The sequence below is a fragment of the Corythoichthys intestinalis genome, chromosome 3, assembly GCF_030265065.1.
Source record: "Corythoichthys intestinalis isolate RoL2023-P3 chromosome 3, ASM3026506v1, whole genome shotgun sequence".
Lineage (NCBI taxonomy): Eukaryota > Metazoa > Chordata > Actinopteri > Syngnathiformes > Syngnathidae > Corythoichthys > Corythoichthys intestinalis.
The window spans coordinates 41,275,379-41,295,659 of NC_080397.1; the positions used below are offsets into that span (position 1 = coordinate 41,275,379).

Here is a 20,281-nt window from a genome sequence, read left to right on the forward strand (position 1 = left end):
TTTTTCGCATTGAAAAACTTTTTTTTCTATGATTAAAATTTTCCATTTTTTGATCGAAGTGATTTTTTATTTTGATAATATATATTTGTATGAAGCAACTTATTTTTTGATTGATTAATATTGACACAAATGTTCTAGCCAAAATGTGGCCCAAACACAAAACAACATTACTTCAATCAAAAAAGTTTCTTCAATCAAAAAAAATGAACTTCAATTTAAAAAAAAAAAAAAAAAAAAAAAATCAGATTAAAAAAGCATTCAAATGCAATTTTTTGAATTTCAAATTTATTTTTGCATTCAAACACATTTTTTTGATTGAAGTGACTTTTTTTTTGATTGAAGCAACTTTTTTTTTTTTTTTTTTCGAATCATAAAGACACAAATCTACCTCCATATGGCTCCGCCCAAAGGATACAATTTTTGACTAAGGTAACTACATTGGCACGACACCCGCTGGCGTACCATATTCAACGGATGTTGATCTTGGTGAAAACTATAGCTGTCCTGCCAGCAGCCTGATTTAGAATTCTCCTCAAGAATGATGGGGAAAAAAACCCGCTCATTTTCAACTTATTATTATAAATATTGTTGTAAGTTAATTTTATAGCTGACACTGCGTTTCAGGGTCATCAACATGTTGTGCCCCCCCCTGCCCCAAAAGTCAAACTCCGCCTATGCGCTCACTAGAAACTCATAAATCATTGTGACTTCTGACCACGCCCACTGCTCAGCTATTGGTTTCCCCGTTTTACGTTGCTACGTCCGCTGTCGGTAATTTAAATAGACCCTTGCGCAATTTGATGAATAGCGCCGCTGTCATAAGCGTCAGAAACAGTGGAAGGCGTGTAATCAGGAGGACAGCTGGAAGAGCGAGTGAGAAGTGAAGGAAAAAGCGGCTTGTCTCCTCCTCGCGGCTTCCAGTAGTTTTCCCTCTTTTTGTAATGGTCGAAGCTCCAAGTGTGAGACTTTCCTCAAACTATTTGCAGTCCGCGCGCCATTCTGGCTTGGGATTTTACACTTCTTTTTCGCATACACTTCAACGAAGCTATGGATCCGCAAAAATGGTCATGTTTAAGTCCAGTTTCGCAGGCGTGAACACATCCATTTTCTTGCGAGAGCTATTTCCCTCCGTTTGGACTTGAACGCAGTAGGAAAACATTTGGTTCGACAAGGTAACACGTCTATTTCCTTCCTTTCTTTCTTTTCCTTTACGTGAGTGCTATCCTCATTTAAGCGAGGCTTTCATTGAACTTCTACGTTATCTTTAGAGTCGTTTTGTTCACCTAGAGCCCATATGTTTTATACTAAATTAGGAACACATTCACAAAGAAACGCCTTGACATGAATACCTTCCGTTTGAAAGCTGGCACACTTCCAAAAGTCCCATTTGGTGACTTTTCTGCTTTCCCTCTCACTTCAAAAAATACACTAGTGAGCAGATTGTTCCCACTCAGATAGATGGCCTTGTTTTCCTGAAGCTACCGCTGTGGAAATACTGAATTATAGCGCATTTATATGGAGAATAGTAGTACAGCGTTGTTAAAAGTTGATAAAGTGTCAGTCATTTGATATCATGCATTTGTCTGTGTATATACACGTGTGTCTTTATATCACTATGTGTATATACCAGGACGTATTATATGGCGGAAAACACTCAGGTGACTTAAAGTTCCGCTCTGAGACCCCCAATTTGGCCAAATCTTAAAATTGTCCTATATGCATGCGAGATACTGTACATCACTGGAAAGCTTAAAATCTCAATTTTCTAGGAGCAGAAAAATTTTGAACAGGAGGGTATTTAGAAAAAATAAAAAAATAATTAAACACCTAAACCCCTCACTCAGGTGAGAGCATGAGAGAGCATTATTAAAGACACCATGATTTTAACGAGATATTATTGCGTACTTACCTTGTTTCGATCCAAAAACTCAGTGTAGCATGTCTCACCGAGTGTCAAGACACAGCTGTGAATGGCCACAGCCTGACTTTTGGGGGATTTTATGGGTGAAACACGGTAATATAACAAGGGGCGCGATGCAGAAATCGCAGACATCAAGGAGTGGTCGAGATTTTCTTTTTCAAATATTTACCCTTTTAAAAGTTTTTTTTTTTCCCTCCAATTTTTCTTTGTTTGGATAGATTATTTATCATTTAACACAGGGGTCCCCAAACTTTTTCCTGTGAGGGCCACATAACTTTTCCCTTCTCTGATGAGGGGCCGGGGTCAGTTTGTAACAAAAAGTGTGACGATTGCAGGAGTGCCTAGATGTAAAAATTTATTGTTTAACAGAAAGCCACAATCAAATAACCCTTTCTGGATTCTTCACGGAACAAAAGTAAATAAAATATTATAATATAATAATAACACTATTAATTAAATAGATAATAACCAAATATCCCTCTCTGGGTTCTTCACAGAAAAAAGCCAGGAAATGAATAACACTATTGAGAAAAAAAAAAAAAAAAAATCAAAATGCTCTCTGGTATTGTTCAGGGGGCCGGATCAAATGTGGAGGCTGGCCGCAGTTTGGGGACCCCTGATCTAACATATCAGAGAAAAGTCACATTTTTTTGCGACAGTCACAAAAAAAATTCATTCAATAGCATGTCTCACTGAGTGTCAAGACACAACTGTGAATGGCCACAGCTGGACTTTTGGGGGACTTTATGGGTGAAACACGGTAATATAACAAGGGTCGCAATGCAGAAATCGCAGACATCAAAGAGTGTTTGAGATTTTCTTTTTCAAATATTTACCCTTTTAAATGTTTTTGTTTTTTATTTTTTTATTTGATCGATTATTTAAAATATCAGGGAAAATGTAACAGTAACAAAAAAAAAATACAATTAAACAATAGTTATGAGGTAGGTATCCAGGACTTATTTACAGACACTATTTTTTTTTTATTGTGACGTAATTTGTTAAAATTTAAGATATGCGAGTGAATAAGTTTTTAAAGTCTTTTTTTTTTTTTTTTTTTAATAAATATTAGACATCAATTAATGATTCTAGGCTAAAAATGACAGGCATTTTGAATAATAAATATAATTAATTACCTTCGTTTTATGGCTGTGTTGAAACGAAAGCTGTTGCGCGACGTCTGTAAATGGGGGTTTCCAGGGTAAAACGGACAAATTAAAAATAGTTTGGGGACTTAATGCGCCATGGCATCAAGGAGTGTTTGAGATTTTCTTTTTCAAATATTTACCGTTTTAAATGGTTTTTTCCCTTCAATTTTTCTTTGTTTGGATCGATTATTTATCATCTAAAATATCAGGGGAAAATGCGACAGTAACAAATAAAATACAAGTAAGCGATAGTTATGAGGTACATATCTGTGACGTATTTACAGACACTATTTTTTTCATTGTAACGTAATTTGTTTAAAAGTTTAAAATATGCGAGTGAATAATTTTTTTAAAGTCGTTTTTTTTAACTAGATATTAGACATCAATTAATGGTTCTAAGATAAAAATGACCGAGATTTCAAATAATAAATATAATTACTTCTTGGTTTAAACAAAAGAGGTTGCACGACGTCTGTAAACTTGGGTCTCCAGGGTAAAACGGACAAATTAAAAATAGTTTGGGGGCTTAATGCGCCATGACTCTGCTATGGCAGCATATAGACATATTGTTCTATCAAACACAACAGTTCTTTTGGCTTAAAATACAGCAGTTTATTTTAAAGAGGGGTGCGAGAGCAGAAACTGCTTTTTCAGCCTTGTCTTTGTTTTCCGCCATATATATGTGTATATATGTATATATATATGTGTACGTATATCTGTATTTATAAGTATATGCTTATGTGTATTTATGTATGTATATGTCTATATGTATGTGTGTGTATATATATATTATGGCTAATCTCTTTTTTTAATTGTTTGACTAATCAGTTACTTGGGTAGAAAAAAATGGATAGAGTCAGTTTGCTTTAATGATGGACAACAAACTTTATAGTGGGGATTGTAATGTTGAATTAGCGACGAACTGGAAAATTTGAAGTTAAACAAGGTCTTCAAACAATCTCTAAGCAAAATATTTGTTGATTAATTTGATAATTGTTGTAGACGTATCAATTATAGTTGCACCTCTTTATTGACTGTACAATATCATTTACAGAAATTGGTTGTCATTATATTAAAATACGTTAAACCTATTCTACATTCGGACCTATATGTGTGTTATTCTAGCACAGGGGTCGGCAACCCAAATTATGTCTGGAGCCGCAAAAAATTAAAAGCCTTATTTAAGCCTTATAATGAAGGGAACACATGCTGTATGTATCTATATTGGCACTATTAGTCTACTATCAAAATGACTAAGTTGGCTATAAATACATGATGATCCTTCATGATTAAATGTTTATTTTCCCTGCAGTGCATCCAATAGAGAATGACGCACCACGTGAATACTCTTTATACGATGTCAAGTTTAACTTCACTACACTATTAATAAATTAGAAGAATGTTTGTTTCATGTTTGCCCTCCTACAGAAACCATATTAAAACAAAAATACATTTCCCTCCCCTAACTTTGTCCATTTTCAAACATTTTTGAAAAAAGCTCAAGGGAGTCGGCAGCGCTAAAGAGCCAAATGCGGCTCTAGAGCCGTGGGTTGCTGACCCCTGCTCTTGCAGTTAATGCCTTCCACTTTTTTTTTTTTACTTCCAGCTCCTGTGTGTCCAGCAAGTAGCCTCATCAGTATGGTGAACAGCCAAGCGTCAGGAGTAACTCCGGCCCCCAGGTCATGTGCAGGATGTGGGGGGAAGATCGCTGACCGTTTCCTGCTCTTCTCCATGGAACGCTACTGGCACAATCGCTGCCTCAAGTGCTCCTGCTGCCAAGCCCAGCTGGGCGACATTGGCACCACCTGCTACAGCAAAGGAGGCATGATTCTGTGTCGCAGCGATTACATTAGGTGAGATCTTGTGTGGCGAGGAAGCAGCAAGAGGAAGGAGGAAGTGATTCCTTTCAAGCATATGGAGGCTGTATTTTATTATTTCTTTTTTAATTTGCAGGCTGTTTGGGCACAGCGGGGCATGCAGTGCCTGTGGCCAGTCAATCCCAGCCAATGAGATGGTGATGAGGGCACAGGGAAATGTTTACCACCTCAAGGTAAGTCCCCAGCTCCCACTTCAGCCTACTTTGCCTCCTGCTGTGTGTTTGACAGGAACATCTGGGGACATTACTCCTCCCCCAAAGACTCAAATATAGACTGAAGCCAGTTCATTAGGTACACTCGCCCACTTCTATAAAACTCACGACAGGGGGTGAATCAAAAAGTAGAACTTGTAAAAATAATGTTCACATTTAAGAATTAGTAAGTAAGTAGTACGTAAATGTTGTTGTGATGCAGTTCATGCTTAAATGTGATTTTATGAAAATTAATATAAAGGCATAATGCTTCTTTCAGTGCATACCTGTCAAGTTGTACGGTTTTGGCGTAATTTGTTCAAGTGAGCACTGATTTTTCAATGTGTACGCCGTACATTCAAAGTTTGTTCATTTCAAAATCATTTCGTTTTTTTTCTCCGTTCGGATTTTGTTACCATTTCGGCAACAAGACAATGTGCGTTACTATGCGTTACTACGTTGGTTGAATGACGCGAGAAAAGTCAGAGACACAGAGAGAGAAGAGTGTTTGTTGTGACGCTGTAGCAAACGCGATGCTAGGCTAGGTGGCTTCAATATTTCCTGACTGTATCCGACAGCCTACAATCTACGCCTAGATATCACATGCATATAGAACTACATGCGAAATGACACTCGGTGGCGTTAGTAAACAGCCCCATTTTAAAGCAGTAGACTTCTCAGAAAGGCTCTGTTGTAGTGAACCTTCCTAGCAAACCTTAAGTAACTTTTTATCTAAAATATTCCTAAATCAGAAAAATCTTGACTTGAATCTATAATTGATTTTAAAACTTTTAAAACTTTAAAACGGTTTTAAAACTTTCACATGTCGAAAGTAGTCAGAAGGGAACTATTGCAAAAAACGGGAGCAATTTAACCACTTTAACAGTTAATTCACAACATTAAATGACTTCCAACCATGGCAAAAGTTGCTATGTTTTTTTTGTTTTTTTGTTGTTGTTTTTTTTTGGGGGGGGGGGGAACAACAACATAAAAGGTAACACCAGTTACTTTGCCAAGTAACTAATTACTCTTACATTTAGGTAACTGAGTTACTAACTCAATTACTTTTTGGGAGAAGTAATTTTTAACTGTAATTAATTACTTTTTAAAGTAAGATTAACAATACTGGTCATAAAGATGAAGTCTGCAGAATCGAAAGTGACAAAACGGATTTTATTCTGCCAGTTTGTTGCCGAACACAATTTGCCTGCAACTATTGCTGATCACTTCTCAGAATTAGAAAAAGAAATGGTCCCTGACTCAAAGATTGCATCGGTAAGTTAATTTTATCAATTGACCTTTTTAATTTATAATTGGACACAATAACGAACTACCTTCAAGTCAAACTGAATTGCGAGCTGAAGTGCCATGAAGTGCAGCCATCAAGACATGATAGAAATTGCCAAAAGTGCTACATACAATTATAACAAAAGTCACTGTTAAATTTTAGAAATTATGATGTAGCTGAAGATATTGATTGTTCTTTGATTGCACCAGGTTATATGTTACAATATTACCAATAAATCCATATTATTTTAAAAATTGAGTTTTTGTTTCATATTGCACGCTATATACAACGTTGTAAGATTAGTCACTATTTGTAAGGGCATACGTCACTATTTGTAAGATTGCCAATGGCCTCGGGTTGACAGGCATGTCAGTGTCATGATTGTTATGTGTTCATCATTCAATCGTGTACATGGGGCTGATATTTATGCTGTTTTGTCTCACGATTTTTTGTTTTTCTATGGCAGTGTTTCAGCTGTGCCACGTGCAGGAATAGACTGATGCCTGGAGATCGCTTTCATTATCTGAATGGCACAATTTTCTGCGAGCATGACAGACCTGGTGCCGCCCTGCTCAGCAGCCACCTGCCACAGCTTCAAAGTAACTCAGTGCTGACTGATCAGAAGGTAAATATATCTTCATATGATGAAACAAGCATTGTATGTATGTTATTATTTGACTGTCATTATTAAAAATATATTACTGCTAGCAAAGGTAACTCCATCAGAGTTGTTTTAGGAGGATCTATATTTACATATTTTCAGCATGTGCACAGTTGGTCGGGTGCCAAGAAGTCACAAATATGTTGGCAGGCAGTGAAGATGCGATGAGCAGTTAACGGGCGAAATATCCGATATATAAACACTCTAACGTCTGAATACCAGAGTAGGTTTAGCTGGAAGCTTAAAATATGCATTGGTGACAAAATCAGAGCACTGTCATTTTAACATTATAAACTGCTTTTTTCATCTGTATTGCACAGTTTATTATCCAGTGTGGCCTAGATATGGATTTTTACAGGTTGGTGAGCTGTATGTCTTTTGGTGTAAATATCCTATAATACAATGTTTATAGTCGCGGTTTATAGTCCAGTTCAGTTTATATTGTTTTTGAACAAATGCAGTTTTCTTGTGAACTTTGGTGGGTGTGGCTCATAGTCAGGTGCAGTTTATGATAATTAAAAGCCTATATGAGATCTGGGATGATGGAAAACCGGTGGTCCAACCCATCTCTGTCACATAGCTGATGGGAGACATTTTGTCCTGGAGGCCCACGATTATTATGATCGTGCTGAAAGTGGATTGTATACCACGCAAATTAGATTTTGTTTTTAAAAGTATAAATTAACTCTTCGGTAAATAACATATATGTAGTTACTAGAGTTTACCAGGAATAAGGTGAGCCTCACAAATCCTGTATCTGCAGAATACAGGTTTTTTTTTTTCCGGAGCATCTGCTGTTCTGTCAGATTAGCATACTTTGTCGGACTAGCATACCAACATCCCTATCTAGTGCTTTCCCACACATTAAATGTTGTTCAAAACGCTTTATAATATTTATAGCACTTGAACTATAGATGTAGTTGTACACTAACTCCGTGTGACATACAGTGTTGCTGCCACAGATTTCTATATTACAATGCAGATTTACGGAATATATATTGTAGTATTAAATATGACGTATCCTTAATACAATAACAGTCATCAAATGGTTATTAAAACAAAAAAAACAAAAAATAAAAACGATACAACAACAATATTGTTAATGTATCTGCATTTCAATCCAGAAAAGGTGGTGGAGGCACAATTTTATGAAATGCAGTTCAGTGTACGGCAAACAGGTAGTCTACAATGACATTTAAGCCTTAAATAATCATGCGGGTATGGTAATACTACAAAACAGCAGGGTTAATCCCCTTTTTCTTTTTGGTGGAAATTTGAAAAAAAAAAAACTTTTTATCAGGCTCCCAAAAATCCAATCCAAACAAGCATGAACCATCTGCCTCACTAAATCCTCCTCCAAACATGCAAAACAACCAAACTACAGATAAGATATGGTGTTTCTTGCCACACGCTATGCGAGAATTGTAAACGATGACATGACAAAAGATTCTCAAAATATACAGTAGTATACAATGATATGTATTTATTCAGATTTAGCCTTAGAAAGAGATACATATGCAGTGGGGCAAATATGTATTTAGTCAACCACTAATTGTGCAAGTTCTCCCACTTGAAAATATTAGAGAGGCCTGTAATAGTCAACATGGGTAAACCTCAACCATGAGAGACAGAATGTGGGGAAAAACCCCCCAGAAAATCTCATTGTTTGATTTTTAAAGAATTCATTTGCAAATCATGGTGGAAAATAAGTATTTGGTCAATACCAAACGTTCATCTCAATACTTTCTTATGTACCCTCTGTTGGCAATAACGGAGGCCAAACGTTTTCTGTAACTCTTCACAAGCTTTTCACACACTGTTGGTGGTATTTTGGCCCATTCCTCCATGCAGATCTCCTCTAGAGCAGTGATGTTTTGGGGCTGTCGTTGGGCAACACGGACTTTCAACTCCCTCCACAGATTTTCTATGGGGTTGAGATCTGGAGACTGGCTAGGCCACTCCAGGACCCTGAAATGCTTCCTATGAAGCCACTCCTTTTTTGCCCTGGCTGTGTGTTTGGGATCATTGTCATGCTGAAAGACCCAGCTACGTCTCATCTTCAATGCCCTTGCTGATGGCAGGAGATTTTCACTCAAAATCTCGCGATACATGGCCCCATTCATTCTTTCCTTTACACAGATCAGACGTCCTGGTCCCTTTGCAGGAAAAACAGCCCCAAAGCATGTTTCCACCCCCATGCTTCACAGTGGGTATGGTGTTCTTCGGATGCAATTCAGTATTCTTTCTCCTCCAAACACGAGAGCCTATATTTCTACCCGAAAGTTCTATTTTGGTTTCATCTGACCATAACACATTCTCCCAGTCCTCTTCTGGATCAACCAAATGCTCGCAAGCGAACCGCAGAAAGGCCTGGACGTGTATTGGCTTCAACAGGGGGACACGTCTGGCAGTGCAGGATTTGAGTCCCTGGCGGCGCATTGTTCTTGTAGCCTTTGTTTCTGTGGTCCCAGCTCTCTGTAGGTCATTCACTAGGTCCTCCTGTGTGGTTCTGGCATTTTTCACCGTTCTTGTTATCAATTTGATGCCACGGGGTGAGATCTTGCATGGAGCCCCAGATCGAGGGAGATTATCAGTGGTCTTGTATGTCTTCCATTTTCTAATAATTGCTCTCACAGTTGATTTCTTTACAACAAGCGTTTTACCTATAATGAGTTAAAACAGGTGCCATTAATACAAGTAACGAGTGGAGCCTCGTTAGACCTCGTTAGAAGAAGTTAGACCTCTTTGAGAGCCAGAAATCTTGCTTGTTTGTAGGTGACCAAATACTTATTTTCCACTCTAATTTGGAAATAAATTCTTTAAAAATCAAACAATGTGATTTTCTGGTTTTTATTCCACATTCTGTCTCTCATGGTTGAGGTTTACCCATATTGACAATTACAGGCCTCTCTAATCTTTTCAAGTAGGAGAACTTGCACAATTGGTGCTTGACTAAATACTTATTTGCCCCACTGTAAGACATGTTTAATTAAAAAATGAATTAATTCAATAATAAAAAAATATGAATGTATATATTTTACTAAATGCTTTTAGGCACTTCAAATGTAATTATTAAGTTTTAAAACATTTTACTATCCCACCGAATTATTTTTAAACAAGAATAAAGTAGGAACATGAATATATAAATGCTTCATTGCGTGAGTCCACTCAAATCCACTGAAGCTGCTCACTTACACACAATAAGTTGCCACAACAACTGTTTAACAAGTTAAACAATGATTGACGCATGCAGCGCTTTGAAGTTTCGGCACCAAGGCATCTCTGGCGAGATCACACCTTAACGTCTCTCCATCATCATTAACTATAATAAGCAACTTCATTGCACTCTCTGACCAAGAAAAGGAGCAGGAGGGAGAGTGAGACTACGTGATCGGATTGGGACAGTTTATCTTTATTTATTTATTTTTTAATTGAAAGGGGAAAAAATCCGCAATGGACTGAATACGCGAAGTTTAAAGCACGAAGTAGCGAAGGATCACTGTATACAGCTTTGATGATGATGACATTAAACCGATACGAGAATTCCTCCCAAACGTTCCTCAGCATGTAACGCTCCACTGTTTTAATTGCACCTTTTGGTCCATCTTTCATCTCATTGATATCTGCTCGAAGTGGTGGTATGTTAAAGACAAAGTTTATGTTCCACCACTTCAAGCAATCATTGACATGAAGTAAAATACAGTCCAAAATGCAGTATTCAGGTATTTTGAAATTATGCGTCACTAAATTAATACAGGTATGATGTATCCTAATCACCAATAGTAATGTGAACAAACTGGGAAAAAATACAAATAGATGTAAAGTGTGTTTGGTTTGCATACCCAATACGTACGTCCAAAAACGTACTTCAAGAAATCTTCATTCCTGACAGTAAAATAATTTCTAATTAAAATAAGATTACCAGTGTTGAAAATGAATTATTAGTTATCGTGTTTGTAGTCAGTGTTAAGCGACGTGCGAGGAAATTTCAAAGGTAGCGTTCTCAAACTTAAATTAGATTTAATATTGTTCCTTTACGGAATATTTAAGGATAGTTTTCTGCTTATTGTGCAGTAGGCCTAACATAAAGTTTCAGAGATTTGCACTGGTTAATGCCCAGTTTACATTCGTGTTTTCTTAACAGACTAATAGACTAGATCCAAATAAATACCAAATATTCTAAAATACAGTACTGCATATACAGTGATCCCTCGCGACTTCGCGCTTCAAACTTGGCGCCCTCAGTCCATCGTGGATTTTTTTCAATTAATAAATAAATAAATACAGATGAGCTGTCCTGAGCCGATAGCGTAGTGTCACTATCCCTCCCTTATTCCCTCTCTCTCCCTGCTCTTTGTTGGTCAGGCAGTGCACTGGAGTTGCTTGTTAACGTTAACGATGATTGACAGACGTTTGGGTTTGATCTTGCCAGAGACACAAAGTTCAAAGCGTCGCATGCGTCAATCATCGTTTAACTTGTTAAACAGTTGCTGTGGCAACTCATTGTGTGTAAGTGAGCAGCTGGAGAGGATTTGAGTGGCCAAGCATTTTCCTACTTTTGTTAAAAAATAATTCTGTGGGACAGCAACATGTTTAACACTTATCATAATTATTACATTTGAAGTGCTTAAAAACCATTTATTAACATATACTGTATATGGCGGAAAACCTAGACAAGACTGAAAAAGCAGTTTATGCTCTTGTACCCCTCTTTAAAATAAACTGCTGTATTTTAACCCTTTATTACCAAACATATTTGATACACCTAAAATTTAATGATTTTGAGAATAATTCAGAATTTTGACAATTCTTTTTGGAAAAAAAAAATGATGGATGCAAGTCAACACATGCATCTACAGGTTCCATATCAGATATCAGAGCGCTTATTACACATATTCATTTTGACTTTTCTTTTTATAAATTTGAAAAAAAAAAGGTTTTATTAGGACCTTATTTTTCAAATTTTGGGATTCTCTGATAATTGCTTCATGTTGTAGGTATTTAATGGTTAAGCCAAAAGAACTGTGTTTAATAGAACAATATGTCTATATGCTTCCATAACAGATTTATAATGCATTAAGCCCCTGAACCATTTTTAATTTGTCCGTTTTACCCTGGAGACCCCCGTTTGCAGACATCGTGCAACCGCTTTTGTTTCAACTCGGCCATAAAATGAAGGTAATTAGTTATGTTTATTATTTAAAATGTCTGTCATTTTTAGCTTAGAATCATTAATTGATTTTTTAATATCTAGTTTAAAAAAAAAAAAAAAAAAAAAAAAAAAAGACTTTAAAAAATTATTCAGCCACATATTTTAAACTTTTAAACAAATTACGTCGCAATGAACAAAATGGTTCCTGTAAATAAGTCACGAATATCTACCTCATAACTATCGCTTAGTTGTATTTTTTTTTGTTACTGTCGCATGTTCTTTGATATGTACAATGATAAATAATCGATCCAAAGAAAGAAAAATTGGGAGGGGGGGACGTTTAAAAGGGTAAATATGTGAAAAAGAAAATCTCGACCACTCCTTCTTGTCTGCGATTTCTGCATCGCGACCCTTGTTATATTACCATGTTTCACTCATAAAATCCCCCCAAAATCCGGCTGTGGCTATTCGCAACTGTGTCTTGACACTCAGTGATAAATGCTACATGGAGTTTTTGGACCGAAACAAGGTAGGTACGCGATAATATCTTGTTAAAATCATGGTGTCTTTAATTATGCTCTTTCATGCTCTCACCTCCAGTTAGGGTTTCGCTGTTAATTAATTTTTTTTTTTTTTTTTTTAAATGCCCTCCCGTTCAAAATTCACATAAATATTTTCTTTTTTTTCTTAGATTACATTTTGGGGAAAAAATGGAAGAACATCCTATATGTATCTCTTTTCAATAAATACGTTGAACATACAATGGGCGCGGGCTTCTTCACGGTTTTTCACTTATCCCCATTAACCGCTAAAAAAAGAAGGATCACTGTAGTGTTTTTATTCTTCAGTCTGTTAATAGAAAAATATCCTTGATGTGAAAGATGTTATAGAATGTATAATGTCATAACGTTTAGAACATTAAAAGTAACGTCAGGTACTTTGCTGAGTAACTAATTACCATTACACTGAGGAAACTGAGTTACCAACTCAATTACTTTTTCAGAGACGTAATTTGTAAATAACTACTTTTTATAGTAATATTAGCAACACTGTTTGTAATAAAAGGTATTCTCATAACCACCTTTAAGGTGGTAAATGTTTGGAATGTGGTGCCACAACTTTCCCTTAAAACAACTTTAAGCTTTCCAACTACAGTACGTACTCTTATTAGCAGACTGTTATTTGAATAGTTATAAGTTCCACATTAATCATGCAATTTAATGAATGTTTTTCTTTTCAATGCTATTTCAATGTTCTAATTTTACTGAGCTTCTCATTTGTGCTCATTTAGGAAATATCCTTGAATGGAAAATATAATGAAGGCCACGTTGTCCTCATTAACTGATAGTTGATGTGATGTGACTTTTTGTAATGACAGTATAAATGAGTTAAATATAATTATTCATCCACATGTCCTTGCTCTTTTTCTGTCATTTCAGGTGTGCTGAAGCTTTAATTCTTCTCTCCTGCTACTGTTGCCATTGTGAGTTCTGTTCACCATCGCACTTCCATCCCACAAAGGGCAGCTTTCTTGCAGAGAATCACTGTCCGCTCATCCAAAGTCACGTTCATGTAGTATTGAGCATTGATGCTGCCAGGTATTTGGAGCCCCAGAAAAAAAAAAAAAAACACTTCAAGGCCCTCAGAACAGTGCCACAAATTGGAAATCATATTTTCTAAGGGTCTGGGTCTTAAGGAATGTCATCGCATTTCTCCTCTGTAACGGTGTTCATTATGAAAGTGGCAGATGCTTGCTTGACTACAGAAACTCTTCTGGACACTGAGAAAGCCAAAAGACAACAATCGTCATCAATGGATGGATTAAAAGATGTGTGAATAAGCGCTTGATAGACTGCTGTAAAAAGACTGTCGATGTCATGTGACAAGTGGCATTATTTTCCTTAAGTGTCAACGTATTGAATGAACTCAGCTCTGTCTCTTTTATGTCTATCTGAAACCTTGGGGTTCGATGGGTTTTAGGTAACAACTGTATATTTTAGTTGTAAAAATCTATTCTTTCTCTCAGAAACTGATGTTTTAAAATTAATGCTACAAACATTTTAGCTCATTCCTGTCATTTAAAAAATATACTCGTCAGTAAAAAGTCAAGCAGTTACGATGACTGTATATAATTTTGTTACTGATGCACAATCGGTAGGAGAGGGCAGCAATGCATCATTTTCGATCAGACCAACTTGAGGGACATGCTGAGAGGTTTGTGAGGGAAACAACTACATTTTGTAGAACCTCCATATGTTCCACTGCTGCTTACTAAAAACGTTAAAACAAGAGTCTATTCTTACATTTGGCCGATTCGGTTTACAGGGGACCCCTGCTATTCCAGAGGGATAAGAACCAGGCACAGCTGCGGATTGTGAAAATCCATGTATAATTGACTTCCTTTGAAACTGTACAGTATTTACAGAGTACATGTTTTTCTTCCAAACTCAAAAGAAATATTGAATAAACGCTAAAAAACACCACTCACTGGTTTGCTCTGGTTAGTCACAAGCCCAAGTACAAATTTCTTATTTTTTAGTTTTAATAAATAAAAAAAAAAAAGGTGAATCCATGGGTCCTGAATTGAAATTATGTGAGAGTCCATTGTATGGATAGTAAACGAACACAATATTCTCTTTGGCTATATCATATTTTTAAAAATTTATTAAATATGCAGTCAAAATGCTCTAAAATCAAGGGTGTAGGTTTGTATAGGGACGGTAGGGACATCACACTTCCAACTTCTCAGGATGCTCAAATGGTCCCCACAACCTTTTAAGCCACCTCATTTGCATTAAGTAATGAGCTCAGTTATATAGATAGGCTAATTTATCTTTTCTTCCAATATGTTGTAAGGATAGAATATACCCTACCATTATTAAGTGAATAATTTCATTATGTTCAGACTTACATTTATCGCTTTTCACCTGCCAAATGTGCCGGTCAATCCCCCCCCCCCCCCCCCTCAAATGCACATTTGATTGGCTGATGACTTGACCCCTGCCCCCTCCTCCAGCTACACAGGCAAACACGTACACTCACAAAACCCCGCCGACAGAAATGCAATGCCGCGTCATCCACCCCCTTCGAAGAGTAGGCGCAAGCCATTGTAAGTAATCAGTATTGTTTTTGTCAACGATCGATGACTATAACGAAAATATTTCGTCAACGAGTAATTTTTTTCATGCCGGTGACAAGATGATAATGAGCCAAGAAACGTGTTTTTGGAGACTACAACATAACGAGACTAACACCCGTTTTCTTCTGCCGAGATAAGAACGAAAAAGCACAATAGTTTCCGTCACGTGTCCACAATGTGTGACATTTGATGTGTAGTTAGCTTGCATCATAGCAGTGTCTGGTTGTGTCACTCATGTGACGTGCTGCTACTCTCCAGTCTTCAGACTTGCACACATGGTAAGATTTGTTTTCTTATTTTGCCGGAGAGAATATGCAATGTTGCTTTAGCCTTTAAAGGTTTGTGCTGAGTGATCATCACACACTAAATGTAACTCATATCATTAGCATAGCATTCATGTTAGCATTAGGCTAATGCTAATGGCAAGTGTCCTCTTTAACTCTCGGACAACTTTTTGTACATACAGTTCGTGGCGTCCAGGTGGGTATCATTCATTGACAATAATGTACTGTTTTCCTGCCGAGTGCGTGTTATCACCAAATTGGTGGTGTCCTTGTAGATGTTACAATATGTGCTCGTCTGTCAATGTTCATTCGAAATAGATGGAAACCTTTATTTTTCGGAATTAATTTTACAGATGAAAACATTTTGAGTGAACGTTGACTAAAACTAGACTAAATTAGTTTTCATCAACAAAAACTAAAAGAAGACAAACACATTTTGAGATGACTAAAATATGACTAAGACAAATAAGTATTATTGTCCAAAAGCCTAAGACTATAATGAAAATTAAAAGAGCTGCCGAAAACAACACTGTAAGTAATCTAAAAAGAATGTTGTGGAGGTGGGGGAAACACCACTAATTTTGCTACTAAAAGTCCGACCTGCATCAGAGTAGCAGTAGCATTAATCTGTGTGAGCTTGTTAACTTGCAAAACTACTGCGGTCAGGCCAGCCTCCACAAGGAACAACGAAGTCAAGCTAGCCGTCCCTCATTTGGACCATTATTTGCATTATGTGCATTACCGTAATACAACGCTGTGGCTTCATAGTGCAAGTCCCAAGAACGGATCCACTTCAGAGGGACATTGAGATGAAAAAAAAAATATCTGAGCGATGAAATCACACTTCAGAATTTCATGAGAATACTTTGATTCGAGTCTTGGGGTAGTCGCGGATGCCTCATGTTGATCGGTTCTTGGATATCTCAGATTTTTTTTTCATGACAATTTTTCCCCAAATCACTTTTATATTCCAATACTTTAGTTTGAGTCTAAGGGTGCTCCAGTGTCCCCCAGAAGTGGACCCACTCTTGGATAGCTCCCCATATTTTTAATAAAGGGGCTTGCACTTCAAAATTTTTCTTGAGTACGGTACTTTTCGGACTATAAGCCGCTACTTTTTTCCCTTCATTTTCTGCGACTTATTTGTTGATTTATTTGGGTTAATAGGTAACACTTTATTTGACAGCAGCATCATAAGACCTTCATAATTGTGACATGACACTATCACAGGCATTACATCCATTCAAAAGGTAGATAATTTGCCGGATAAGACCAAATTACATCTGTTATAAGCATTCATTAATGCTCATGATAGGGTCATGTCATAATTATGATTGACAGTGGTGCCATATGACTGTCATTAGACAAAGTGTTACCAAATACTATAAATAGTAGTTAAGGAAACAACTGGAACAATAACTGAAGAAATTGTTAGGACAGAACATGAATTTAGATTGTTATTTACCTCTGTAGTGCTGCAAAAAATGCTAGGGAGCATGTTGGACAACAACTGTGTTGGCAATAGAGGTTGACTGTGTCCCCCAAGGGAGCAAATAAAGCTTCTTGAACCAATAACATTTGATCTTATGACAGTCGTATGATGCCGCTGTCAAATAAAGTGTTACCGGTTAATACCTTTTGGTGTCAATATCCTATAATACAATGAAGACAGATGCGTCCTTTAGTCCAGTGCGGCTTATCTATGAACAAATGCTGTTTTCGTGTCACATTTGGTGGGTGGTGGCTTATAGTCAGGGGCGCCTTATAGTGCAAAGATTACGGTTGTTTTTGGAAACAATGGTTTGAATCGAACGTTGTATCATTTGAACCAATTCACATAAAAGTATACTGTAAGTCCATACAGATTCATTTTGCTTTGATCATTTCGCCTGCCAGTTAATTAGGTTCACATTCGTGATAAATGTGGCCATTCAATAATCTGTTTGGTCTTCATAATGTCCCGTCCCCAGCAAAAAGTGTACTAGTACATGCAGGTTATGCTGTTATATCGTCCCTACTAATGTTGAGACCAAACCTACGCCCTTGTCCAAAATGTCTTGCAGTGAATGAGTTAAGCACTATTAGAAACAGAAATGTCACTGTCGATGCCTGTAATTTCCATAATGAAATGCATTTGTCAATGTGTTTAAGCAAATGATGGATTTATTGAAAAAAATCCAATTAAACTGATTTTTCTGTATGATTTGGCGTCACTGTGAGCCCCTTTAGCAGTAAAAACGTTGCACTGTACTTCCTGGTAGCTACATGGTGACTGAAGCACTCTCTCACTCTTGTTAGCCCTGTATGGTTAAAACATGGCTGATTACCCCGGGGAATGGAATTAGGGGGCTTGAGCTTTGACCATTTACAGAAGCAATTAAACATGAGCCCTGTATCTGTGCTGCCGGAGCTCCTGGGAGGCTGAACTTGGGGCATATCCTGTGGCTAGCTTGCTCCTTGGCTGACTGCCTGCCGCTAATAAAGCCTAATCTGAAAGCGGTCTAATTAAAGGGGAGTGGTAGCTTCTACATTGAGGAATTTGAAATATTTTGACAATATTTCATATTTACTGTTTATCACACTGCATTTTGCTCTTTGTGATGTGCTGTTGAATAGGTTGTGCCTATAGCTTTAAATCTGGATCCCTTTTTAGGGAAGCCAATATAGAAATTTTAAGTGGCATCCCATCAGAGGTTTGGGAATAATCTCAGCAGCTAGCAGAAGATAGCATCTGCTCTACTTTTGCACCTTGCCTGGGAGCACGGCAGCCATCAAACTTGCACCTTAATGCGCTTAGTTCTCCTAAAATGTCCCACTTGTCATGGTAGGTGCTGATATGGCATCAATTATTTATTCCACGTCTGATCAAGGGGCGTCACGCAAATTCATTAACGTATGCAAATGATCACAATTACAATTATCTTGGTATCGTGATGGCGAAGAACGAAAACCTCGGCACATTCTCGACTCCCATTGCACCACAAGTTACACTTTGCATTCGAACTAATCAAGCCTCATCTGCTTCTTCCTAATTAGCCAGAACGTTTTCAGATGCCAATTAGCAGGTCTCAAGAAAAGACTCTATGCCATGAGGCGTTGTCTTTTATCAGAGCTTCTGCAGGTGTGTGGCTCACCATGTAGCCTGTGTCATAGGAAAGTGTTTATTCCTGCTAATTAATCATATTAACACATGGAGATGAGAGTAATTGCCTGAGCTCCACCACAGCACACTGTGTGAAGGCACATGATGATGCCAGGATATTTTTACATACGCGTGATGAAAAGTCGTTTTCTCACACAGATATTCTTGTGACACAGAGCCAAGGTGTCATTTAAATGCTTTCTTATCAATTGGAGAAGCCTCTCTTTGGGGACAGGCGTTAAGAATCAGTCGTGTGCTGGTTTTGGTTTGATCTACCAGATGTTGGCCATTGATTGGTACCCTGATGATACCAAACTCCTTCTCATTCATCATTTGCTTTGAAGAATGCATTATTCAACAAAGTTAAGAAATATAAGATTTAACATATTTATATATATATACATATATATACTAGTCCTTGTAAAAAAATAGCATATTGCGATAAAGTTCATTATTTTCTGTAATGTACTGATAAACATTGGACTTTCATATATTTTAGATTCATTACACACAACTGAAGTAGTTCAAGCCTTTTATTGTTTTAATATTGATGATTTTGGCAAAAAAGTCAGGAAAAAACAAAAATCCCTATTTAAAAAAATTAGCATATCATGAACAGGTACTCTAAAGAAGCTACTAACCTAATCATCTGAATCAACAAATTAACCCAAAACCCCTGTGAAAGATTCCCGAGGCTTTTAAAAACTCCCAGCCTGGTTCATTTCTCAAAACCGCAATTATGGGCAAGACTGCCGACCTGACTGCTGTCCAGAAGGCCATCATTGACACCCTCAAGCAAGAGGCTAAGACACCGAAAGAAATTTCTAAACAAATAGGCTGTTCCCAGGATGCTGTATCAAGGCACCTCAGTGGGAAGTCTGTGGGAAGGAAAAAGTGTGGCAGGAAAAGCTGCACAATCAGAAGAGGGGACCGCACCCTGAGAAAGATTGTGGAGAAGGGCCAATTCCAGACCTTGGGGGATCTGCAGAAACAGTGGACTGAGTCTGGAGTAGAAACATCCAGAGCCACCGTGCACAGGGGTGTCCTGGAAATGGCAGAAGCGCCTGACCTGGGCTACAGAGAAGCAGCACTGGACTGTTGCTCAGTGGTCCAAAGTACTTTTTTCAGATAAAAGCCAATTTTGCATGTGCTTCAGGAAATCTAGGTGCCAGAGTTTGGAGGAAGACTGGGGAGAAGGAAATGCCAAAATGCCTGAAGTCCAGTGTCAAGTACCCACAGTCAGTGATGGTCTGGGGTGCCATGTCAGCTGCTGGCGTTGGTCTACTGTGTTTTATCAAGGGCAGGGTCAATGCAGCTAGCTATCAGGAGATTTTGGAGCACTTCATGCTTCCATCAGCTGAAAAGCTTTATGGAGATAAAGATTTCATTTTTCAGCACGACCTGGCACCTGCTCACAGTGCCAAAACCACTGGTAAATGGTTTACTGACCATGGCCTTACTGTGCTCAATTGGCCTGC

General features: G+C 37.5%; 1 protein-coding gene across 3 annotated transcripts in view; it reads left to right on the plus strand.

The window, feature by feature from the left end:
* The first annotated feature begins 807 nt into the window (after positions 1-807).
* The window catches only part of LOC130913501 (LIM domain transcription factor LMO4.1-like), a 38,246-nt gene continuing 18,772 nt past the window's right edge, over positions 808-20,281 (plus strand). For 2 of the 3 annotated variants that reach the window (XM_057832168.1, XM_057832167.1), the window contains exons 1-5: positions 808-1,172; positions 4,676-4,922; positions 5,023-5,119; positions 6,892-7,050; positions 13,678-13,721. In XM_057832168.1, the coding sequence (XP_057688151.1) occupies positions 4,708-4,922; positions 5,023-5,119; positions 6,892-7,050; positions 13,678-13,686 (480 nt within the window). In that variant the 5' untranslated portion in view covers positions 808-1,172; positions 4,676-4,707 and the 3' untranslated portion in view covers positions 13,687-13,721. Of the gene's footprint in view, positions 1,173-4,675; positions 4,923-5,022; positions 5,120-6,891; positions 7,051-13,677; positions 19,192-20,281 lie in introns of those variants that run through there. The other variant, XM_057832166.1, reaches the window with a different exon arrangement.